This window comes from Apteryx mantelli, chromosome 22, assembly GCF_036417845.1.
Source record: "Apteryx mantelli isolate bAptMan1 chromosome 22, bAptMan1.hap1, whole genome shotgun sequence".
Classification (NCBI taxonomy): Eukaryota; Metazoa; Chordata; class Aves; order Apterygiformes; family Apterygidae; genus Apteryx; species Apteryx mantelli.
In genome coordinates, this window is record NC_089999.1 from 2,716,115 (window position 1) to 2,743,533 (window position 27,419).

Below are 27,419 nucleotides of genomic sequence, written 5' to 3' on the forward strand. Positions count from 1 at the left end.
TCTTTCCTATAGCTGCTCTCCTGAAATCCCTGACCCATTCAGACCTAGAATCTTGTGACTTCCCTATGCTTTTGTTTCATACACAATTCCCATTAAAGGGCCACAGTATGACTTCAAGTAGAGATAGTGAGAGCACCAAACAGCATCTATGCTGAATATACTGTAGCTTCCAACAATCTTAAATAAAAAGATTCCAAATACAGCACTAAGAACAACCTGCTTCCCAGTAAGAAAGTTTTGAGGAAGCTTTTAAGGCCTCTTGTTTTCAGAATGCTCAAACTTCACATTTCTAAAGAATATGAGCAGCTAAGTTATTACTTTATATTAAATACTGTGATCACTAGATGGTTTATTACTTGTCAGGTGGAAAATGTAATGAAAGAGGTGTAAATAATGGAATGACTAATTCCCCCCAAACATAAAATGAAATTAAAAAAAAAAAAAAAAAGGAGTTTTTTTTAAACACAGCTGAAATGATCCAAAGTGCCTGTTGTGTGCAAAGCCCTGCCTCTGGAGTCTGACAAGAGAACCCAGCTGGCAGCTGCTGCACATTTTCACATACTTGTCACCCACTTCTCACTCTCTTACTTCTTCCTTTGGAAAGTGCTCCTGCTTGCAAGCTACATCTACCAGCAGATGGAGATCTAGGAAGAAAAGAGAATACTGAGTCAATATTAGTCTTTGTATACATCTCACTTAGCAGCACACACAGAAATTGCACTTCTATCAGTTAATATAAAATATGGCCTGGAAGGCTGATTATAATTTCAGAGTTTGCAGCCTACTGTTTAAGAATATGGATTACTCTAATTTTGTATAATTCTAAATATAAAAACAAAAGATCTTAAAAGAGAAGTTACTTCTGTAACCATTCCTCAAGATATGTTATTTATATATGCATTCACTACAGCAGGTACCGACAGCCAAACACGAATTACTGTAAAAATTTTAAGTTCAGCAGTATCCTCAGAAGTGCACATTCTATTTTCTGTGTACACTTTCATTTATCCATAAAAGGGGCGATTGCCTCAAAGTTTGCAATGACCAGTGCCAAGATTCTAGAGAAAACTCGTGGTGTCACAGACAAGCCAAACAACAGTCTCCTTTGTTGAAAATAATCTTGATCCATGGCAAAATGGATCCTTCCAACATACGGCCAGATCAAAATGTGGAATTTAGCATCTTGTAGGTTAAGAACGTGAACAAGTCACCTTGTAAAGTGACAGCACTACCAGTGCAAACATAATCCATCTGAATTTTAATCTCTAACCAGAAACATAGGAGATGTTGAAGAGTTCAGGGCCAGGCCCTGTCCCCTTTCTAAGTGATCGTTGTGACCTACTAGAGACGCTAGATGAACACTAAAATGATTCTTGTCTGGGAGGCGCATGAAACACTTCAAATGAACACAAAGGTAGCATGGAAGTCCTTGCCTGAATGAAGATGTGCCCTCAACAATTGCATTTATAAATCTATTCACCTAGTAGTGAATGAGAGGGGATGCATTCTGACACAACTGTAGTAGCAAGGAGCGGGTGGTAGGTATTTAGGGTAGCTTGCAGGGTGATAAAGATGAAGAATTGATCTGAGGCAGGAGCATCTCAAAATTATGTCTGTGTTCCTGTTGCAAAAAATTAGAGAAAATTGCCAGATTATTTGAAGAAGAAGTCCAGATTATTACAAAAAAAAAAAAAAGGACAGCCATTCAGGAAGAGAAGTTTTTCCTTAATGTATCAGTACGCTTAGAATTTTTTACTTCTGGATTTAAGTATTTTATCTGCTCCATTCCAAGATCACACTTCCAGGAAGAAGGGGTGCAAATAACAATCTCTCTAATCAGAATGTGGTCCTTCTTATCTGCTCTTTTGGATGACAAAACACAAAACACAAACATTAGCTTCAGGACAGCTATATTCACTAGCTGCGTGTGCCTATGGAGAACGATGCAGAGGAGCTGGAGGGGGATACCAGAAGAATTTACAGAGCTCCTATCAGTCATTTGTGAAGTCCAAAAGTTGCAGGTGTGGATGCTGCCAACATAAGCCCACAGATTAATTCTGAAAATCCCATCTTATAGATGATCTTGACTAGAAAGTACTGGAGAAAAAAGATATTCCTCAACATCTTCAAATCTATGTCCTAAGAAATACCCTGGGGCTGAATTATTCCTCACACCTCAGTGTGATAACCAATCCAAGAATTAGAGAGCCATACCCAACATCTCTTAAGAAAAAGAGTAGGAAGGGAACAGATGACAGACTATACTCATTCAGAATGACACATCTTAATGCTGAATTAAGTTCTGGATCCTCTGTTGCATCCTCTGACTCTCTGAGGAAGGACCAGCAAGTATTTCTTCTTTTCCTGCTGTTACCAAAGGAAATGGAGTCCTTCTGCCAAACTGCAAGGACCATAACATTAGCGTATGAGGAGTGAAGATATGGTTAAAGTAGACCCTTACATTCAAAAAGTGATCCTGCACAGACAAGAAACTTGTACTGCAACAACAGAATGTGTGGGTCATACACTTCAGTCATATAGATTACTGAAGATAACTTTTCAGGCCATTTTCTTTCTCAAACTAGATATTCTATTCAGAATAGAAGCCACTTGCTTCACGTTCACTGGACACTTCTTCCATATCTTCAAGTTGTATTTAGTTACAGCACCAAAAATCTCTTGTGAAAGGCATCTTTGAAGAGGAAATGGGTGGTTATAGACTGAATTGGGATGGGATATCATTCACCATTGAATCCAGGGTCCATTGGCCTGAAGTTATTTTTCTTCGGGCTTTCGGAAAAGAGGAAGGATAAGATGAAGGCATATTACTTAACTTCACACCAGGACTGCTGTCTTAGAAGGAAGAACTGGTAAAATGTTGAGTGATATAGGAACACTAAGATAGTTCTGACACTATGAAGTACCTCAGTTCCCTCCAAATGAAAGTCTCAAATAACCATACTGACCTCTCAGAGAATGCTTATGATCATGGATGTAATGATTTGTAATGAAGCCAAATGACTCACAGCCATTGCAGATGATGTGGTCTTTTTAATTTTACTTATGGGACTGAAGGTACCTGTGAGTTCAGCTTTCTGAGTAGTCTTTTTATTACACGGGTCCTTGATTCTGCCTGCTGCTTACCACATTAAGACAAACGCCAGACTGTCCAAAAATTACACTTACAGTAGAATTTAATATTTGACAATCCTTATTTCATGACTGATAAGGAAATAAATTTTATAACAGAAAAAAAAGTCCAGTTTCCTTGAACACTTTTCAGGGTCAGTATTAGAATTAAATGCCCTCTTTCAACACTTGGACTTCTGTATGATCAAAGGACACTACACTACTAGTCAGTAAACTAGCAGCAGTACTTTGGTAGCAAGAGTTTTACCTATATTTTTTGTTTTGAGACTGACAAATGCTGGGGAATCCATAACTGCTTTAGTTTCTACTCATGGGCACAGCAAACCTGTCTGGTACTACTGTACACAGAGCAGCTGACTGTATTTCTTCTTTTGAATAACCTCCTGCAGAAGACTCTTCCTCTGTAATTTTCCTTAGAAGCTGGTGTACTGTTTTAATTTTGTGAAGCAGAAGAGATATGGGTAAAAGTCTTGTTAGAGGAACAGGAAGTTATTCTGAAGAGTCAGCTGGTCTGAGTGAGGTTTGCTGAATATTCTTTGCCTTGTAAAAGTGGAGGCTAAGAAAGCTGTGAGACAGAAAATGGTTGTAGCCATTTCCTTACATATGATATATTCAACAAAGCTTCCCAAGCTATTGATTCATATCAATATCACAGCATTAGGACATTGGCATGGCAAGAGCCGGTAAGAGCACTGTGGAGGCACAAACTCAAAAGATGACTAAGACAGTTACACCTTAATGGTCTCTACCTCTTTTGTGTCTAAAGTGCGTGTTAAGGAATTTGTCTCTTGGACTTCTTCCTGAGATGATGAAGTTTGAGGTGGTAGAAGGAGAAGGAAGGAAAATAGTTCCAATTAATGTAGAAATTCTGAGATGATGAAACAAAGGCTACATTAGACTAACAAAACTTTAACGATCGCACACAACATAAACAACGGAAGTCAAACATAACCATTGATTCTGTATGATTCTAGATTCCCAAGTACAGCCAAAATTAAAGTCAACTACCACTGTAGGTGCTTAGTGATTCCAGAAAAGATTCCAAGGTATCTCAGGTCAGGTACCTAAAATAAGTAGCAGCTTCTCAAAAAATGTCATTTAGTATTTGCTCTGACACACTAATTGCAAGAAAAATCAAATTACAGACAAACAAGTTTCTAAAGTCTGCTCAAGAAAAGGCCATGACTTTGAGAGACTGAATTTAAATCATGCAATAGTAAAAAAAAAAAAAAAAAAAAAAAAAAAAAAAAAAAAAAAAGTGAGAATGAATCTGGAAGTACTATTTCCATTACAACTCCTCCAGAGAACAGCACTGCAATAGTACAGATTTTTTTTTTTTTAAATAATTCTTTAATGTAAACACAGCCATACCAATATTATGCAGGGAATACTTTTATTTGCGTGTACTGAAATACAGCTTAAGGCTGCATTTGACATTATGAAGTTTAAGGCACCTACCTTCACTATGTTGGGGAACTTTGTGTAAAGAGGCTCCTTCTCTAGTAAACAGGGAGAAAGACATCTCCAAAAGGTACTTCAGAGCAGGAACCGAATGACCCTCACTCACAACTGATTAACGAGGGAGCTGAAAAAAGACTAGGCTCTTTAACAAGCCAGCTAAATTAACACTGAATATGAGGAAAAATAACACCATTACTGACATTTTACTACCAGTAAAAATCTACACCAAAATGATAAACAGAAAGTTCCAAATACGTCTTTAAAAAAAAAAATTGTCAATCTGATCAGAAATAAAACTTGAAAAATGGGATTAAATGGGATTAAACAAGAAATTCTCCTTTCTAGAAACAGCAAAAACAATGTTATCATTATCAGTTTCAAAACAAAAAAAGAAGAGGCCACTTCTATAATTACCTATGCTAATTATATTAATTCGCATAGAACACTATGGATGCTAAAAGTGTATATGACTTCCACAAGTGACTAGACAAATTCATGGAAGAAAATTCTATTGTGATCTATTAAGTACAAAAATGGCAAAGATACTCCTGGAGACCGGACACTGGGCTAGAAAGAACTTTCATCTGATCCTATTTGGCAGGATGTCCTTAAACACGTAAACTAGAATTTAGCTGAGAAAGTTGGTTAAGCATGTACTTTTTGATTTGAAGAAAACAATTTAATTGATTTACGATGATGCGGAGGTGGGCTGGCAGATGTGAGAGGAAATCCTGGGGATTGTGTTTTTGTGGGGCAACAGGTGTCTCCCTTGCCACAGGATGGTTGCTAAAGGCAAAGAAATATAGTCCAGTTCTTCAAAGGAAAATAATGCTTTTTCCAGAATGAAGATTGTCTCTTGCCTCGTTTGTACAGAGGGTCATGGCCTTGGTTTTGGCCTAGAATTGCTTCCAGTCACAGGAGTAACTTTTGCTTCCATCTTCACTGCAATGACCTTTTATATCACATTACGTTGGCTCTTGTTGTATGCTATCTAGAACTTGGCATCACCATGTAACAAGAAAGTGAATAATGTCAGAGGCCTGCTGGAATAGATGGAACAAAAAAGTCCTTTCTCTAGCAGGTTGTATATCAAAATGCAGGCTTGGAAAACTTGCAAGTGGGTGCCCAAAGAAAAAGAGAAAAAGGACAGGACTCAATCGCATTTAGAGAATAACATTTGAAGAAATATCTGAAAATTGTCATCATGCACCATTCTAGCTCAGAAAGATTAAGGAAGAAGGTGTTTCCAAAGACTCACAGAGGAAAGGAGGCACTGACAGACAAACATAGTCAGAGCAACAGAGGTCAGCTTATATTGAAACCTACTTGCTTCAAGCTTACAGTTGAAATGTCTAGCTTCAGGGCTTGTATCACATGGCAAATTTATTTTGAGCCAACTTGAGCCTGACCATATTTGGCTCAGATGTGCTGTCTATCTCTAAACTTTATACGTACACCAACCCTAAGAGGCACGATGTTAGAAATGCAGACCTGGCTGACTATCTCATTTCCCCGAGAATTGACTTTATGCTAATTATTGCTAACACATAGCAGCACTTCATTTCTGTGGAAAAAACCCATGGAAAGGCTTTCCAAAATGTTGCTGTACATAACTTCACAATCGACATATTAAGCAAATGTTTTGCTGTAGATAGGAAAACTGAGATATTTTGCTAACTGTTCACGGTAACAAGAAGAAACTGAACCACAATTCTCAATTCTGTGTTTTAAATAAAAGCCTGTCAGCTTTCAAGATGGCATCCAACCTCTCTCAGCTTCCTGACAGAAAGATCTTATTCCTTACTCAAATGTTTGAAACTGATGGGCATATGAGCTGACTTATTAACTAGCGTTGTTAACCGGAATATATACCCTACCCTCTGAAGTGAGCAACAGCTCTTCAAGCTTTATATTCAGGCTTTTATTCTTTGATGATCAGCAGTGAGGGAATTAGCTTCTTACAAGACTTGCAGGACACACCAACTTTTCCTCTAGAATGAATCCAAAGAACTCTTTGTATCCTGGGATGTTTCTCTAATCTGTAGACTCTTAGGTTTTCCCTTGGTTACTAGATTTTGTGAACTGTTCAGTCTTAGATGCCCCGCTACTTGTTTTTTTCATGTATTTCAGTATATGTATTGCCAGTCTGGGACCAAATTTATTTAGTGATCTGTGACAAAAAGTTTGGCCTTCTACACTTCCTTCATCAAATTGATGGGTTTTTTTGGTTTTTTTGGTACTTCAAACAGCCACCTCCTTACTCAATCCTTCCTTCATAGCACTGTCACACTCCAGCACACATATCTATGGACTTCATCTCTATACTGTAACATCCAGGTTTCTGACACAATCCCCAAAATTTCAGATATTATTTACTGATATAAATTATTCCCTTTTTCACATAAGAGTAACTAGTGTAAACATTTCTACACAAGTCTATCTGTAAGTAGACTAACAAGTTGTACAAAAGGCATACTGGAATACTTACACTGCAGACAATGACTAAAACTGTTCTCACTCCCCCTTTCTGTATCAATCCACTTCCACATAGCCTGTCTGAGTAAACTCTAGAAAAACTTAGAATATTTTCTTACCAGGGGACTTGCCCTTCTGTGAATTGCGTCTTCTCTCCCTGCATCTAGCTTGTACAGATGAAACTGTGTCTTTTACAGATTTGTTCACAGGTCCAGTTCCTGAAGTGAGGAATCCTATCTGTTCTGAAGAGACCACTGTGTCTGACATACTGGATGGACATTTAACACTAGGATCCACCTTAAAAAAGACAAGACAAAAGAAAGAAAACCAAAGACTACTCAATGCTTTCTCGTAATCGCTTTAGGAAACTAAGTAATAACTATTTTTCTCCACTCCAAAGGATATTAACAAATGTTGAACATCCAATTTCATAAGTATTTTAAACTCAGAATTAAGGTTGCCAAATTGTAACTCAAGCCCTTACAAAACATCATATTAAGCAAAAACATGAAATCAGAAAATCAGGATACACAGAGCTAAGATACATGTCCTCACAGTCTGAACTTTTTCCTCGGTCATCAAAATAGCTAAGAGAAATTTACTACAAGAATTCCAGCTGCATTCACTGTTAGCAACACCTGTATTAGTAAATGACAGATTTAGCTGAAACAACTTCACAGAGCTGTGTGGTACAAAACTACGAACATAAGCTGCACATCTCTGGTGGGAGATCTCATACACCCCACTGTTAAGACATTAAATTTTTATGTTGTTTCTTGCTTTTTGGAGCCCTCTGCTGCTGTCCTATATGTATGTTGCAGGCAACCATTTATTGAACTTGCACATTTCCTTAATCATGTAGTGAAATCTGTGATTGCTTTTAGTTTCTTTCCAAAAGAAATAAAAATAGAGCATGCATCTGCTACCTTAACAAAGTAACATTTAGAACGCCCATCACTACAGGGATTGGCCAGACGGCATGCGAGAGGGCCCCTTTATCTGAAATAAGGAGTTTCTGATTAGCCATCAAAAAAAGAAGCATTAGTATTAAAAAACTGAAAATGCAAAATTATCGAAATAAAATACATCATTAAAACAAATTCTATTCCAGAACCTAACCACATGTGAGATTTACAACTTTGTCTTTAGAGTAGACTGGAGCACAGGAAAAACAAACTATAATTACAGCCTGTCAGACACCACAATGTATAAACAAATAAAAATGCTTTACACCGTTAAAATTTTAAATAAATTATGCCTTCCGTGGAAAATATACACTTAACAATTGTTTAGCCAATAACGGCAGTGTTAATCAAACAATCTGGCCATCTAAGTTGTAAACAAAAACCTTTGCCTTTAGTGGCAATTCTCAAAATACTCTTTTTTAATGAAGAGTAAAGATAGGATGTTATAATCTAAGAAAACGTCTGCTTCATCACCGTGAATACATCTGCATGACATATTTATTTTTTTCGCCACCTAAATGCATGGTACAACTTGGCCATTACAGGCTTACATACTCATTAATGCAGGATACTTTTCCCTTTTACTCTCCCTTCATCTTGCTTTCACAAACAAACCCTTCACTCACTGTCCATTAAAAGTCCAATTAAAGAACTCTTTAGCTCTTAAGTATGCAAGAATCTTAAAAAGTTATCAGTCTAGATGCTAGCAGTACTACAGAATATAATTAGCTCAAAAAATATCTAGTGCTGTTTTCCTTCAGTGTCTCCCGTTATCCCTTACCTGCTGTGCACTGAATGGCTCTTCCCCCTGAACAAATATTATTGAAGACTGATTTGCAGAATGATCCAGTTGTTCTTTCAGTTTTGCATGTGCTTCCTGTGTAGTCACAGCTTCTTGCACTATCTGAGCAGCAGCACTTTCTACACACTCAGTGGTATGGATAGCATAAAGAAAATCAGAAGGCTGTGACAGAGAACAAGTTATCGCTTGATCTGTTCCCACCACAAATGATGTAATGTCTGAACCTACAGGTGTAAGAGACTCCAATCGGCTAGCCTCGGTTGAAGAAGGTGGATCACTAGTCTCAGTATTAACTAGCAGTTGTTGACCTCTGTTAGACTGAGAGGTTGAACACTGGTTCTCCACAGGTTCCACCTTTACCATTTCAACTTTGGGTGATGAATGCATTTCATCAACAATCTGAAACACAGCTTCAAGATTTACTTCTGTCTTCTTGTTTTCATCAGATGTATTACACGGCCAGTTAGAGGGCAGAAATTCAACTGCGTAAGATGACTGCATTGGAGGACTCTGGAGAAACAAAATACAGTGAACTTTAATATGAAAAGGTTACAATGACAGTATGCGTACTGAAGACTCTGTAAGTGAATCTGGGCCATCAACTCAAGTGCTCATATATTCAAAAGCTTGTCTGTTATTTTCAGCTAAATCAGCAGGTTTAATAAAAACAGGCTACTTCCCCTTTGTTTTGCTTTCATCAACCATCTTACTCATTGCAAGCCCACCTTCTTCTGTTCACTGTCTATTCTGGAGAGAAAGGAAGATTACTTATCAGTAGCTAGATACTCTTTCAGATGTGTTATTTGCATGCCCTTTACACTGCAGGTGTACATATACCCAAGTATTCAAACCAGAGACTTCTAGTCTAAGTAGGATGTGTGGGGGTGCATTAGACCCAACCCCTTCACATGCCACTTATGTGACAGAAAATGATAGAGCACATGTACCTGCCTTCAATTCTTCTAAAACTCAAGCATTCCTGTTAAAACATAAGAACATAAAACACAAGGTTTTTGAGCAAGAGAAAAAGGCATGTATGCTGTAAACGTGCATATGGACAACACAACTTCAGAAACACCCAGTTACTTACCAATACCACCTTTTTTTTCTTCAAGTGATTGCCATACATTCATTCACACAATGGGTGATTCCCAGGGATGCTCCAGGCCCAGAATGAAGGAAAGTTCAGATGCCTACAAAAACAAATACTGTAGTACTGCCCTATCTATCATGGCCTCCCACCTGGACACTCCCATCAAAGCACAGTGTCCAACAAATGTATGACTAGAAGTCTATGCAGATCTATGTTAAAGCCTCATAGATCTTCAGGTTAGAAGCGCCTCTTAGAGAATCTGTAGAGGCTGCCTTTGCCTTCAAAGAGCAGGTCTGAACATTATAAAATATTTCATTTTAATGATATCATGTCAGAACACAGTCAGCAATCTGATGATAATTTTTTTAGTAGAATTCATATAAATCAAAGATCCTTCAAAGCAGAAAGAAAACAATGAAGAGTCTTCCAAAAGCAGCAAAATCCTACCCAAATGAAATGATAAATCATATTTTAGCAGCACCGGCACTGGCTGTTATTTCTTCTAGAGATGACTCAGATTTAAAAGACACTGGAAGGGTAATTTCTTCTGACAAATAGAAGTCATATAATGATGTTGAGCTCAGATGTGTCTGCAATACAATCTTATTTGGAAAAAGACCTAGTATGAAGATTTAGTCACTAGTGCCTGATTGTCCCCAGACCTTCTAGCTGAGGTAATCGCTAATAAAAAGTCATTTCCACATGTGAAAGTCATATCAGGTCAAATGCCATTGAAGGATTTGGTCTCAGCAGCAGCAAGACCATCAGAAGTCTCTGAGGGAAATATCACAGAGAGCTGAGAGGATATTGAGATTTCTTCTCTTGGTGTCTGCAGATAATCGTAAACTTTTAGTGGAGGGAAAAAGAAAAAAGAGAGAAGATAAAACTTGAATTGAAGAAACTTAGGTTAGGTCAGGCAAAATCTCTTCATTAAAAGCAAGCCACCCTAATATCTTTTAGGATAGAGGTTTAAACTCAGTTACTTCCATTTTATTTTTTTTTCCAATTGTGTTTTTTTTTAAATATTAAAAAAAAAGTGTTTCACTTTTGTTGCATTATTTACTTATTGTCTTACATTGCTAAGACTTTCAGTAAGATCTGGGTTAACAAGTCAACTACCCAAGGATGAGATAATCCCTGACAGATTAACCTCCCCCCAACATACACACACACACCACGCTTCTCCTACCCCCTTCATAGCAGAACTCAATTTGAAGCTGTTATAACACTGCCTGAGAATATCATCTTCCTGGATAGAATATACGATCTAGTATGCCTTTCCAGTAGGGCAAAGTGCCCACGCAAGGACACAAATCTTTTTAGTTTATCTAGAGAAGATATGACAGACAAGGCCAGGGAGGAGGCAGCAATGAAACAGAAAGAAAAGTGATAAAAACTGAGAAATCAGGAATCAAAAGACTAAGTTGCTGCTTATCTGAGCTCAGGAGGAAAAATGGTCTGATTCAGTGAAAGGGAAGATGGGCACTTCACTCGTTTTAAGGCATGCAGTGTGTGCAGAGGAAGGGTAAGCACAAGCGCACCTCTACAGGGACTGCTAGGATTAAAAGTATCTGCCTATAGAGTTTGGGCAATCACTCAGTAGTCGTCCAGGGTCAATTTCATTTTTAAATAATATGGCTGACTGTCATTCTTATTACAAATAAAAGCAAACAACATAAGACTGCTTTTAATGTCAGGGAAGTTTCCTGTCTTTTTTCTTCACTCACATTTATTCTATTGCCAGTTACTTCTTACTTCAGTTCTACGGGAAAATACTGGCAGTTAATAAAACACTAACAGCGACAATCAAATAGCAAGGCTGTTAATAATAAAAAAAAATTAAATACCAATATGGATTCTGAGTTCATGGCTATGATAAAGGAGCAGCGAAAAACTGTACTAGTAGTTGTGATCTGCCAGAACAGCTGTTGCAGCAGATAGCCAGACTTTCCTCTCCAAAGACTTTTCCATCCAAGGATACTAACTCATCACATTGATGCACACCCCACTCCCCTGCAGAAACCAAATGAAAAAAGAATATGAAGCTGTACTTGAGCTTCCAATTTTGTAACCAATAGTGGAGAGTGTGTAATATAGATTTACAAAGCTGCAGATCGATTTAGAAACCTCAGGAGTGGTGTACTCTAATCAGTTGCTATGTCTGAGTATCACCATCCCCATTGCCTTGCAGTTCGGTGTTGTAATTCTCTGTAGCTTGTCTTGGGAAGCCATTGTGGGCAAACAGACATTTCTTACTGGCCTTGTCTGCCCATGTCCCAGTCAGAATCACCTAACAGTCTGAGCAGCTCAGGTGTGTACTCTACAAGCCCAGCAGCCGGCCTTCCAGCCACAAGAAACTAACCTGTCCTAATATCTCCTGAATTTGAAGTAATGCTCTCTGAAAGACTCAATAAGGACGGGCACAAGGCTAGGCTTTCTTGGAAAACAATTCTTGTTTTTCCTTATGAAATGACAAAGTATTGTGTGGATCCAATGGAAACAGGGTGATGATTAACATGCTAACTGCCAATGTGCTGATAGGGTCCCTCTCTTCTGGATAGGTCCAGTCACTTGTTAACTAACTTTGGCAGTTTTGTATAGACTATGCTAGTGGTATCTAACAGGCCACAGTGTGATGAAACAGCCTAAAACACCCTGCAAGCCATCCATCAGGAACATTGCTACTTTCTAATTTTGCATTGAATTGCAGCAACTGGTAGAAGATATGAGTGGAACGATGCAATATGCAAGTTCTATTTTTCATGAAGCTTAAAAGATGAAAATGATTATTCAGCCTGGGTTTATTTCCTCCATTAGTATTATTGCTTTTTAGTATTTGTATGTGCGGTGACTGATGATCAACACAAAAGTAGGAGAGGATGGACACTACTGTAGCTGGCCACATCCCTCTGGAAAAGTTTGGGGAAGTACCTACCCTAAAGCCCAGAAAAGATAAATTGACTGTTCTCCACAACTGGGTGAGATCTTCAGACAAACTGCTGGCTTCTGTACTATCTGTATAGCTCCTGTCACCAGGCCCCAGGAGAAACGATCTACGCTGCACCAAGAGACTCAAGAATCTTGAGAAATCTTATTGATCCATTCTGTATATTTACATTATCCTGCTCAGAGACATTCAGTTACTAATCTGGTAGAACTGACTGACACCACTGCTTACCTTAGAGCTGTTCACACAGAGACCTCCTAGCGGTCTCTTGTCAAGATGCACCAACAGCTTTTGACTGGAATTCCCTTGTTAGAGCTTTATTATTTGATTATCCACTGGTAAGTAGCCTAAATTATCTTTGATTCCACACACTGCCCATGGACTTGTTTCTCCAAACTATTCATTTTTAGTACACGCTTTGGACAGTGTATTTAAATTATCTCAGTTCCTCTAGCACTATTCCTTTCAATCTAGCCCTGATAACATCACTGACTACTCTCTTGGAATGATTTGCTACCTCAGTCATTGAGCTAAGATCAGAAATTACTTGATTCTGACTTCCCATCACTCAAAGCCTCCTACTGGGCTCACCTGCCCACATTTTGTTATTAAAATTTTTTTCACAATCTCATGATTAAAGTGAGAGGACAAAGATGCACTGTGTTAAACCACATATTACAGTATCCAGGGGATGGTTGGACAGTGACTATTTATATCCTTCTATTAGCACATTATCCTGGCCACAACCTGGCCATCCTGGATAAACCTATATAAAAGATCTTGAATAAAAGACAAAGGTTGATATTTGCAAGCCAGGGAACTGGGTAATCAAGGTTGGGCAAGTCAACCCTTTTTCAACACACATAAGCATAACTTGCTTTGCTTGTCCTCTATGAGGAGAAAAGCAGATGCATTATGCTGTAATGCAAGAGGAAGCCCTTGCAATTCTACTTCAAACTTTTTGATATTTGATAAACCAGAACCTCCAAACCAGGTACATTTCCACTGGAATTATAAAAGGTATTCACAGTAAGTACTGTAGCTATTTTTGATAAGACATCTCTGAGGTTGGGCCAATTCCAAAATTCATCTTTGCTTTTCTCATTCATCAGATGAACCTCAGGACTGCAGAAAGCTGTCTGGGAAAAGAAGTGGGGCTGTTTCCCAGTATTTTAATAATATTGAAACAACCCGTTTCGTCCAGGCAAGGACACTTTTCAAAGTTAAAAACTTAGACTCATTCACTAAAACAAATTCTGGTGAAGTCAAACACTCCACTGTCAATACTCCACTGATGAGGACATCCACTATGATGCTAAGCTGAAAACTAAAAATCACAAAACTACTTATTTAATACTCTGTGGTTCTTGAAAATAGATATTGTAAGCACATTACTTTTAACTTACTCAAGTTTCTCAATTTTAAAATAGATATCCCTTACCCCAGAAGTTCATAAACTTAGCCTTCATTCATATAGTTCCCTCTACTTTCACCTGGTTTCAGTATGCTACACTCACCTGGAAAAAGTTGCAGTGGGTGTAGGCTGAGGCTGTAGGACTAGCACAGCCAGACAGAGGATTTATGTGGGTAGTTGGTGAGCAACACTGCAGTACAGCTAGAAAGAATCCAAACACAGTTATCAGACTTCCAGAACTTGTTTGGTGTACAGATTTCTACTGCTTTCTTTGATTAAACATTTTAATAATCATATTGTAAATTAAATTCCAGAAATGTATTATTACCTCCCAAATGAATCAAAGACTAATTTCTTCTTCTTAAAAAATTTATTCCTATATAGATAGATAGATAGATATGCATACACTTAGAAACTTCATAATCACAACCTTTTGTGTATTAACCATTTTGTGTATCACCTTTTTGAACTAGCTTAGCTGGAAGATGACCTTAAAATGCTGCCTGACTTTTTCATCAGAACGTAACACAGGAAACTGATTCACATGGAAAGAGCTTAGAAGTTCATATGCACACATTGGAATTAAAGAGTGATTTTATTTTGAAATGCAGCTTTGTAGATGAGGCAGTATTCTTCAGGTGTTATTTCTGGTGACAAGCAAAGTTACTTAATTTAAACGTAAATGCATTATTTGCAAGACAGATCATCTTCAAAATTGGTCTTCATTCTAAGAGAGAGATTATTGCTTGATGAAATCATAGTTAATCAAATGTTCACAACAGAGGGGTATCTCATAAGCCAGACAGTAATAAGCATAACTTGAAGTAGCAAACATAGATCAGAAATTTATTTACCATGTTTGTCATCTACATGGGATTTCACATGAGATAGTTGCTACAACAACTATATATATATATATATATATTTTTTTTTTTTTACCTACTCCTTTATATCATGTTGCAGAGTTTTTGTACAGTTTGGAGCAATGAACATGGGAGCTAAACAGCAAAGAAAGAGCTAATGGACACCCTTCCAAAGAAGTATATGATACACGTATAATTTATGTAACTTCAAAAGTCAATTGCCACTTCATGATGAAATCTGGGTGTCTTTCAGGAGATTATTCTATGACCTGGGAACATATTTCTATTCCAGATATTGCTAAAAACTTAAATGATATAGGGGCTAAGTAATATTTCACTCACTGGACACTCCATAGCATGTTTACAAAACCAAGGAAAAAAAAAACAATGAAAAAAAGGTTTTGAAGGGCTATTGTAAAAACAAGGCAAGAGAGCAATGACCTACAAAGGAGAAATTTTTTGGAATCCATCACAGTGACTCTAAGGGAAAATCAAAAACATATTAGAAAAAAAAAGTGTTTTCGGATGAAAGAAAAGCAAGAACCTGAAGGGAAGAAGTGCTTGTGAAATACTAGGTAAGTGTAAAACATTACATGCAGATTATAAGCACAAAATGCTACAAGGAAAAGATAAATGACAGGACTCTTGTCCCAGTCAGTAGAGCTTGCGGCAACAGCAACTCATTAATCAAATAAATTGTTATATTTGTAAACCAAGATGAGGAGAACAAAAATAATTGTGTAGAAGACCAAACCTGATGACAGATTCTGAAGTTTCCGAAATGGAGAATGTTGCATAAACAGAATGGTTTGCATTCACAAGAAAATCTTTTTTTTGTCAACACATAGGTTTTAGCAGTGACTGATCTAACAGCAAGAACAACTGCATCTTTGGAAAAATTATGGAGGACAGGAACAGAAAGAGTCAATTAAGCAGCAAATTCACCATAAGATGGAGGCCAGTTTTAGGGAAGTACTACACATCAGCCATAGTCACAAAAGGAGATTCAATCTCTATCCAGACAACTTTGAATAATCTAGTACTGAAGAAAGCATTGAAAATAGCCATATCAAAAGCAAGAGATGTTCAAGACGTTTGTGTAGGGCATGTCTACTGATAGGTGGTATTATCAAAGAAGGTGTCAATTCATTCTGAATACCGTAAGTCTTCAAACTGAATCAAGATTCAATAAATATACCTGCTTCATGCTTTCATGCTACAGTGTTAATTGGAGAGAAGAAATTTCCAAGCTCTTTCGTCAATGATTTAGTTAACGCAGTCATACACAGAGGAAATAATCAGCTAAAGCACATCGGCTGTTATGAAATAACTGACAGTGAGCATGATTCTCATTTGAATATTGAGCAGACAGGGATGAATGGTATCTTCTGGAGTAAGTGAATATTTACTAAATAAGTTCAAAAAAAGAGATACAGCCCTTTTCATCAAGCAAGTATACCTCAGAAGAGATTTGGTTTCTGCCAAAAAGAGAGACATACTTCTGCCCATACAAGCTATGGATGGACAATTTCTCACACTCTTTAGGACACAATATGTGGAAAATGAACACTGCTTTATGAAAATGGAATTGCTGTCAGCTGGACTATAATCAATCCAGAAATTAACACTTACAAATAAGCGGAGATCAATGAACAAGACAGTTCACAGAACTGGGAAAGGACTGAACATCCTGCATCACAAATATTCTTGCACGTGACCATATTTCAAACATAGTCAAAAATATTTGGATCTCAAAAGAAGTTGCAAAGTACTCAAGCAAAGAAATCCTGGCAGCTGAACAAGAAAAATTAGAAGAAAGTATAATACAATACAGAATTACCAGATACTGGATAAATAATATTTAATGGTAAGGGAGGGGGTCAATAAACATATAGATAAAGTTCATCTTGTTGATGTATGATATTTGGATTTCCAAAATGCTTTTGACAAAGTTGTCATCAAAAATTAAGAAAACTGAGCAACACCATAAGAGGGAAAGTTGTTCATTTAAAAAATAATCTGTTTTAGAGATAGGACACAGAAGATAGAAATAAGTGGCCAGTTTTCACAACGGATTGAGGTCACCAGTAGAGTTCCCCAAGGGTCTGTACTGGGACTCATGCTGTTCGTCATTTTAATAAATTATTTTAAAAATGGAGGTGAGTGAGCAGTGAGGTGATGTTTGCTGATAACACCAGTTTATTCAGAGTAGAAAAGAGCAGTCGGCTATGAAGACATCGAAAAAACCTTATGGGATTGAGTGGCTAGGTTAAAACACCACCACCACTACCACAAACACGCAAAACCCCACCCAACACATTAAGTTTGGTGTAGATAAAGCTCTGCACATAAGAATAATAAACTGATTTCACATATTAAATGATGGGTTCTTAACTGACCATCTGTAATCAGGAATTGGATCTTTGTATTAAGGTAAATAGTTCCAGGAAAACATCAGTTTAACACTCAGCAGCTGTCAGAAAGACCCCACCAAAAATCATGAACAAAGCAACCAGATTGTTAAGAATTAGTAGAAAAGGAATGGCGAATGAAAGAGGAACATTATTCCACTGTATAAATCCATGGTTCACCCACACCTTGACTACCATGTATATTTTTTGGACTCTACATCTCAGAGGAAGAATATAACAGAACTGTAAAAGGTTACAAGGAGGGCAACACGGATGATCAAAGGTATAGAATATTTTCTTGAAGGAACAGCTAAGTGGGCTAGGACTCTTCGATGTAGAAGAAAATACAACTAAGGAAAATATGACAGAAGTCCTTAAAGTTATGAAGGGTAGAGTGAGGGGGTTATGGATAAAGATAGGTTTACAAACACACACACAAAAGAGGGACAATTAATGAATATGCAGTAGGATCAAAAGAGAAAAAAAGGTGGGTCCTTGCACAAAATGCAATTAATCTATGGAATGAACTCCTTGTCACAGGATGCTGCATATGCAACATGTCTACATTGGTTGGGGAAAACAGACAAGTTCATGGAAGTGAAATCCGCTGAGGGCTATTAAATACAAAAAACTGCTGTTATGGCTCATTAACTCTCCAAGTCCAAACTGTAGGAGTATTTTAGAAAAGTATCAACCCATGCTTGCTCTACTCTTGCAATCTTCTTTGAGAATTACTGTCAGAGGGAATGATGACCTATATGGATTTTTGGTTTTATTGAGGCTAACATTCTTATCTTCAAAGCAGGGAACTATCCATTACAGAATTACTCAGGTATTCACTAAGCCCTATTTTCTTGACACTGGCAAAATTAAATGAGTTATATAAACAAGGGAAATTTAGCTGGAGGGATCACAGAATATTAGCATCACTAAAATCATTCTGAAGTCAACTATCAGTAATATTGATGAAATTAAACTGTTTCCAGGCGTTAATGATATTTACAAGATATTTGCAGAATGTACAGAATCAGCCTAGTCATTAGAAGTACTAAAAACTGAGGAACTATGTAATATCCAGCCTCTGGATTCTGAAAATAAACAATAGAAGGTTCTAAGAGGCAACTAGGGATCCAGTACAAGCATTTATTTCAACAATAGAGCCACAGGCCACACACACACACAAAAAAAGTAGTCGCCTCAACAGATCAAATCTCACCAAATTTTTGTCCAAGATTAGAAAAACAAATTGCAGAGAAACTGCATTAAAAATATCCTATGCAAATTGTGAGTCACTCTGTTAAGCAAACTCGAAACCATTGTGATAAAATGAAACTTCTAATGTTGTCTCAGGAGGAGGGAGATGTATATTATTTTGCCTGCTCTCAGTGTACAGAGAGCCCATGGAGAGAAGTACAAATCAGTAATAATCTTTGTTGAAGACATGGAGGATACAGCTATACCAATAAATTAAGATTCAGATCCATTCTCCAGGTCCCCAGCCCATGCCAACCCCTGAACTAAGCAGAGGACTTTTTGGGGGGAGCAGTAACCAGGCTGACAATCCAATGATATAGACAAACAAAACCTCATAATCAGGAACTTGCCCTAGAGAAGTTTAATAAACTAGCATAGACACAGCCAGATATTCTTGTGCTCAGTCATGGTTTCAGCAAAGATGCATCTTGCCAAAGGTACCTAGAAGTTAGAACTCAGATGTAAACACAATCCAAGAACATCAAAAAAGCACTGCGCTTATAGTTCGATGTATACAATTTCTGATTGGCCTGTGTGCTTTTTATGGGCCGCCACACTTCACCCAAGCCCAAGAAAGCTGAAAGCCCCAGAATTTATACAGAAAGAGTACAATTAACAACAGACCTTTACCAAGCTTGAATAACCATGGTAATGTTCTCCAGAGATCTGCTGGAAACTGCAAAACCTCATATACCATCTCTATGTATTTAAGATTGCAAGGGACATTAATGAGTGTTATCATCAGCTCTGTGCCAAAATGAGTGAAACTGAAACTAACCAGCTTCTTCCATTCCACTACAGCATGTGTTACATGCAAAATACCAAGGAAGGACCTGGAGATCATTCTTTCAATGTGAACTTACCATGTCAGGTCTGAAAGTTATGCCCAAGGGAAGCTAATTACTCCTCGGACAACTGGGTCAACAGTACCCAAAGCTGTTCAGGAGATTATGGAACACAGCTGTGCCTATTCCTGCCAGATCAATAAACCTGAATGGAACTGAGTAATGAGCCTGAACACAAGAAATATGCAAGCTCCAGCCCTGTACCATACAAATGACTGATGAAAAAGAGTATGATATCTAAGGTCTTCTCAATAAGGGGAAGTGGAAATGACAATATTGTTTAAAATATCTTAGACATTCAGGTGGACTTAATCTCATTACCACTAGACTCAAATGTCCAGCAGCTGTCAAAACCAGTCATCTTCATTCCCCACACAGTTAATGAAGAAATAGTCTCATCAGGAAGGGATGAATTGTCTTCTAAAGGCATACGTCTGAGAAAGCTAGAATGACTCAACCTCTGGGAGGTGTCTGTTTCCCTCTACTGACTATGTGTGTAATGTAGATGACAAGTCCAGACATATGTAAGTAACTATTATACATTCAGATGAATCTTAGGCAAGATGAATCCTACTACTAGTTTTACAAGTGCATTACTAATACATCTAGTCTGCTTTTCTCAAGGGAAAATATGGTGCTGCTTATGCTGTGTTAAAACAATTACCATATTTTTAGCTCCTTCTTAAAATTAAGAATCCAATTCTGACTGACATGTATGTGAATTTTAAGCTTTACATACAAAGAAATATATTTATCATAAGAGAGGGTGTATCATTTGGAATAAAATGACTATCCTAAGCTATCATTCAGCAGGAAGGTTATCATATTTAAATGAACTCCACAGCCACAGATGTCTTCAAAAGGCATGATTAGACCTGCCACGTCAGGTAGGACCAGTAACTGATGTTTCCAACATGGTCTCATTGACTGATTTTTCATTATTAGGATTCTTCATGACAATAAAGCTTCACTACATTTCTTTGATGCAATCCTACTACTATCAAAGGTTTTGCAGATAGCTGAAAGCAAATAAGACTAAATCCTTGAAACAATTATGCTTTAATGCAAGCAAAAAAAAGAATCCAGATCAACATCTTCTGTTCTATGGCCCTTCCAATGAGAACCATAATGAAAACCAAGAAAATCTTTTTGTCACTGAAGTTAACAAACAAGTTAAATATACATAAAGAGAACTCTTTTGATAAAGTTCTACTTTGATTTAATTTAATGGGACTTAACAAACCTCATGTTCATTATAAAGGAAATGAAAAAAGTCAATTGTAAGATTGAATGTATACTCTTTGGTCTGACCACTTATGAAATACATATTTTATGGTTAACTATCACTTTCCAAATAAGCTAATCTTTATATAAAGGGTTCTGTGCTCTCAAGATGAAGGGAAGTAGACTTTTTCATGTGGACATATGATGAAATAAGCTTTCTTTATTCCATATCTCAGAATACACAGAAAAAAAGGATTAAGAGATATGCAGAAACAGAAGTTAAAACACTGAAACAGTCCTAAGGCACTCTGAAAATGAAAAGATTTATAATACCCTCTAGTGAAATGGCAAACTTTTCTTCTCAGAAGTACTAATGAATTCATTGGACCTTCAAAAAGCCTCAGATTCCATAACTTTCCCTGTTTGTGTTTAAACTATGCCTTAATTTTTGTACCTTTGATATGTTTTCATGGGTTTTCTGAATGTTCTGCCTGTACTTTTTCCAAGCAAGTGTTGCAAGGGAGAGGAAAAGATTCTTCAACAACACAGCTGATTTCTTCTTTAAGCTTTTATAATTCCAATGGGAGAGACTAGAGTCACACAGTTTTAGAGATCTACGCATTCATGTCCAAATCTAAGCTAGTCACCCTCAACTCCTCTACAGCTAATACCACAAAATAGGCACTTCCAGGGCATGAATAATCTCATCCTAAGACAAAGTTTAAAACAAGCTATATGAATCACACTCTAGAGATGCCCATTTCTCTCCCTTGACTATAGTCAAGGGACTAGGTCAGACAAAAACATCTAAAATTCAGTACGATGACCTCCAACCTATGCTTTGTTAAATGATAAAAACATGAAGTAGAGACCATCTCCCACCCGAAGCAGCTACTGTCAGGATACTCTGCTCCTGGGAGGAGACTTAACAGTTTGCAACTTGCAGTGCAGCCACTAGCTACCTCAGCAATCTCTGTAGGTAGCACAGGGCAAGGTATATGTGGCAGAAGTCACCTGTCTCTTAAACCTTTATGAGTGTCCACAGGAGATACATAACTCCCCAGAATCCTTCCTTGACAAGAAATACATTAAGGACACTATAGCGACCACTGGTTGAGACATGGGCTAACATTCTCAGCAGAGCTGTTAGAAGATGAGCACAGAACACGTGTGAAGATTTCACTGCATACTACTTGGTGCAGAAAGACAGCAGCCACCACATTTAGGATTTCTAAACAGGGACATCTGATCCAGTGAGGGTGCAGCTGCCAAGGGATGAACAGGCAGAAGGTAAGAATAACTGAGTTTTAGTTTGTTCAAGGGAAGAGTCACTACGTTCTATGTTTCAGAAGTTCAAGGGGAAAGAAATATTACAACATTTTTCCAATTCAAGGCAAGGAGGAACAGCAGAACAATAGTTTGCTTCAACAACTTTTCTTCTGGGGAGTGGGGGAATCACTTGTCTGAAGTGATGCTGAAAATTTTAATAGAAATTTTTTAGACAAAATTAGAAAGTAGTCAAAACTTTTGTCACTCTCCCATCTTTTGTGCATAAAAAAATACAACAAAAAGAAGATAAGCAAGAAAAATATTAAGAATATATAAAAATAGTGGCACAGGTTTTCAAGCAGAATGACGTATTCCACAGGAGCCTCCTGACTGATATTTGACTTTAAAAAGTTAACTTGGGCAAACATGAGACCAAGGACTTGTATATTTATTTTCAACCAGTTCTCAGTGCTTTAAGGAACACTGAGGGGGATACTGCTAATCAGGAAAAAAAAAACCACCCAAACAATGTGAAAGTTAGGCTAGCACCAACTAGTTCTGGATAAATGTTTTCCTTCTCACCCTTTAACCTCATCAGGCTTTCTGGAAAATCAGCAGGGGACAGTGTGTCTTCAAAATCTGGAGGAACGATGGGAACATCAAACAAAAAATCTTTTTGTTTCAATGTTCTCTCTTCCATTTAGACTTTATACCATCTAATTTTCACTCGAAACATGCATATGTTAAAGAGAATTGCAGATAAAAATTAAGTATCACTTTTAAATATCCTGTTTTGAAAGACAAGTGCAAAAAATTTTTCATACCTGTTGGATAGTAGGCTTGTGAGTACTGCACTGAAGATGTGTAGCTGCTGTATTTTGGAGGAGCAGTGGCCACTGTTTGAGACATTTGCTGAACATGCATAGGAGAGGCACTGGGCTGGAGTGTGTATGTGACCTCTGTTGGAAATCTCTGGAGCACAGGAAAGGCAACCCCTTTATCTGAAAATGCTGGAGAAGCCTCCACATGCCCTGGAACCAACCCAAGAGAGTTCTGCCATGTTCTGGAAGGGACTGGAGTCCGATCTGAACCTTTTAATGGCAAAGGGCTGTGGCTCTGAGAAGAGGCTGATACATAGGAGTAGGGAGATAAACTGTCTCGATGATAAGGTTGATGAAACTGTCCTACAGCCAGCGGTCCTGCATTGGTTACAAAATAAAGTAAAACAAGCGTTAATGAAAAGAGCTATCACAGGCAGTAATAGGAGGAGCCAAAATTCCACAACATTATATGGGAAGACTACTTTTACTCCAATGTACTTAATCCAGAAACAGACCACATTCTTCCACATGAACAAAAAGTAACAGCTGCAGTAGCATATCAGTACAGTATTAATACAAAGTTACCTATGTAGCATGTCATCTCCTTAAACAGTGCAAGCTTTCAGTATTTATAAATATGCTGTAAGTCACAATGCATAGCAAATTAGTAAACCAAACTAAAGTGCATGGTAAGTCCAGCAGTATGGGGAAAAACAAACAAACAAACAAATAAACAAAAAAAACCACCCAGGAAGTCATAAAGCAGGACTGTACCAAACTCCGAAGTGGAAAGCTCAGAGGCAGTTAAGGGAAAGATAATGTCAAAATCCTCAAAGTGGCTTTGAAATCCTAGCCCAAATGCTTTATGACAAGTCATTTAACTTAAGAAGAAAAAATCCAAAGATGGAAATGTTTATTCTTAATTCTAAACAACAGAAAGAGCAGTGGGCAAGGATATAAAAGCAACTGTTTCCTCCCAACCTTCATTCTTGGTACCAGCCTTGTGTTCCCTAGCATGAAAGAAGAGAACTGCAAATTAGTCCTGGAGGAAGACAGAATTACATATTACTATCTGAGTATATGTTACAGAGTGAGCTAGTATTAGTAATGAAGAGAACAAGTGTTAAAGGTAATCTATAAAAGAAAAAATAATGAATTAATAATCAAGAGCTGGCAACAACACTTACAGTTAATTTCATATTTTTTCAATAAGACTTTGGGTTTCATAACTTCATCAAACGTTAAAAGTTTTGAATAGATAGCTTCCATATCCAGATTCTGCCCTAGACCTATCTGGCATTTCTGCAAGAATAAGTAAATCTTTTTCAAGAAGGAGAATGAGCAAGAATGCTATGACTTTAGTAACTCTTTTGGAATTCATTATTGTGTATGTTTACAGAAGAATATCCTCTTGTATGTACAGCTTTGCCTTTATCAATACTAAGGTTCATTTGTTATTTTTATCATACAAGTTATTGCAAGCAGTTCAACTATTTTAGATTAAAATACCCCAAATAACTTTGCCATTTTGTTATTTCCTAGCTATTCTTTTTATTCCTCTCTTAGTTTCCTCATTTAGTCTGTTTTTATTCCATGCAACGATATTCACTCTTACACCATGACAGCTTGCTTTCTTTTAGAGCTGTGGTCAATGCTTCAAGAATATCACCAAAACACCTATGCTCACTGAATTCCTAAAAGGACTTCTGTATTTGTGACTTCTTCACAGTGTATTATATAGAGCCAGGCCTCCTGCCAATTATAACCTTCAGGACAATTTGTATTGATTGGGTTTGCCTGGAAGTCAGGCTCTCTCAAACCTGTAGTTCTCCAAACTCATTCTAAAGAACTTTTTAAAAATTAGCCTCACATTTACTTCTGTCACGCCTATGATGAGGACTACTTTAAGAACTAGGTAACGTATCAGCCATTATTCAGCAAGTTCATATTAAATCCTTAAGGAAAAGATTTAAGCTAAGTAAGTACCACTTGGCACTAAAAACATTATTAATATTTAATACATAGGACTGTTTACTTCCTGTTCAATATTTTTACTATATATAAAAACAGAGAATGAACAGAGATATCAGAATTACTTTGTTTATATTTTACCTTTGGGTATGGAAATTAAGATTATTTAGTTTTAATACATAAACAAATTACCAGAAGATGTCAAGTTACTACGCACCAGTTGCTTCACAGGAATTGTGCATGGACATTTAATACAGTTACATGGTGCAAGGCATTTGGAAGACTGCCAGTTTGCAAACAAGAGTAGCATCAATTACCTCACATGTACAGCAGAGTAAAACATGCCTCTAAACAGTCAGTATGGAACAGAGTGAACAGTAAATTGTCAGACTTGAGTGCATATAAAAACTCTTATGTTTTCCCTGTTCATTCTGTAGGTCTTTCTAGAAGCCCAGACTCTGGGAGCAAAAGCTCTCTAAAACTGCATCCATAAAAACAAAGCCAAGAAATTGAAAGGCTGAATTTTTCATAGGATTTGCAGTAGCAATGGCCTGCTTTATGGCTAGACAGACCAGATTTTGTTGCAGAAATCAAGAATGACTCAGCCTTAAAAAGATTTAAACAAAATCTTAAGCATTTTCTAGCCTTAATATTGAAATAAATAAGCTCCTGCCCTTCTCAAATGTTTCAATTTTTTTTCTTGGTATTACAGGTGTAATCTACATGCATAACAGACAACACTGAATTAAATTACAGTTTCTGCAATGAAACAGTAACCAAGAATAAATTCATGATACCCTTTATCTGTTCTAAATAAGGGCTGATACTGCAAGAAGCAGTACTATCTGCCTCTCCCATTCTCCTGGTGACACATTCCTATCAGTTTTCTTGCACTGGCTCTTACAGTACCAAAACCACATGGTAAATCCACTTAGAGCGCCCACCATGAAAAGGCAGCTCAGTCCTCTCTTTGGATCATTGGGCTGAACCAACACAATTGCTACGTCTGCTGCAAAGAAGATGATGAGAACACGCAACCAAGGGAATATAGGACTACATTTTTGGTAGCAACCCGCAGTTAGATCAAACTAGGAGTGTCATGAAACAAGATATTCACATCTTCTTTATACAGCATCAAATACAATTCTCATATTTATGTGGAATTTATGGAATAACCCACTGAGAGCTCAGACTTGTCTCAGAAAACTAAGATCCTCTCAAGGAGAGACAGAAAGAAATAAAACATGTTCTGAGGCTTTTAACCATATTATTTCCATCCAGCTTTCACCTACTCATCCAATCCTCTTTAAAGAACTACCTAGCTTGTAATTCTTTTTGGGGAGACAACTGTCACAACTCTTACTACCAGGTCTTTTCTCCTTTGCACAAACCTGCCAGTACGCTCCAGTTGCCACTTAACACGACCCATCGTTTCACGCAGACCTAACGAGAACTTTTTAAGCATCCTTGCCGATAGGCAAGAAGGAATAACATCCCTCTGGCAGAACTGTGCTGGCTCCACAGAGATGAGGCAAGTGTGTTCTTGCCGTAGTCCTACACCAAGTGCAGACTGAAAAACAGATGTGACTAAAGCTACCGGTGCTTACTACCCGCACGAAGTACACCCCGTTTCCAACACAGGTTGGATTCCGTGCCCGCCAGCATGGCGAGGGAACCCTCTTCCCTCAGAGCAGGGCCGATTCCCACAGGCACACACCACCCAGCGCTTATCAAACCCACCGCGGCCCGGCCCGGCCCGCCTCACCGGGCTTGTCGGCCTTGCCGGGCGTCGAGGGCAGCAGCAGCGAGTCGCCGTGCAGCGAGGTGCTGAGCAGCCGCTGGAAGCGGTTGGGCGGGCGGCTGGCCACCTCCAGGCCGGCCGCCAGCTTCGCCTTGTTGGCGCTCGTGAGGCGCTTGAGGTGCACGAGGAGGTCGGGCCGGTCGCGGCGGAAGTGGGGGCTGTGGAAATGGTGCAGGGGCCCGGCGGCGCCGCCACCGCCGCCGCCGCCGCCGCCCGGCGGCCCCGGCACCACCTTGCGGAAGCCGTAGAGGTTGAGCTGGCGGATGAAGCTGGTGAAGTTGGTGGTCTTGAAGAGCTCGGCGGCGCCCCCCGCCGGCGCCCCGTCGCCGCCCGGCCCCGCACCGTGGGCCGGCGCCGCGCCCAGCAGCTCGGACTCGAAGAGCGGCTGGTCGATGAGGAGCCCCTCGCCGCGGGCGTCCCAGCGGATGGAGCAGAACCGCGGGCTGTTCACCAGCCGCCACAGCTTGGCCGGGAAGTTGTTGGGGTTGATGGGGGCGGCCAGCAGCGGCTCCTCCATGGCGCCGGGCGGGGCCGCCGCTCGCGCCCCAACGGCCGCCGCGCGAGGGCCGCCGCCGCCGCCAATCAGCGCCGCCCGCCGGCCCGCGCGCCGACCGGCACATGCCGCCGCTCGCGACGCGACGCGACGCGCTGCT

At 38.6% G+C, this 27,419-nt stretch overlaps 1 protein-coding gene across 1 annotated transcript; it reads right to left on the reverse strand.

Annotated features, from left to right (window-relative positions):
* Positions 1–576: 576 nt before the first annotated feature.
* On the reverse strand, positions 577–27,283 carry HSF5 (heat shock transcription factor 5). Its single transcript, XM_067309765.1, has 6 exons — positions 26,731–27,283; positions 22,998–23,372; positions 14,411–14,508; positions 8,833–9,363; positions 7,206–7,383; positions 577–644 (listed from the first exon to the last, which is right to left on the reverse strand). Exons 1-6 carry the CDS (start codon positions 27,281–27,283, stop codon positions 577–579), a joined length of 1,803 nt encoding a protein of 600 aa, XP_067165866.1.
* Between the last annotated feature and the right edge of the window lie 136 nt (positions 27,284–27,419).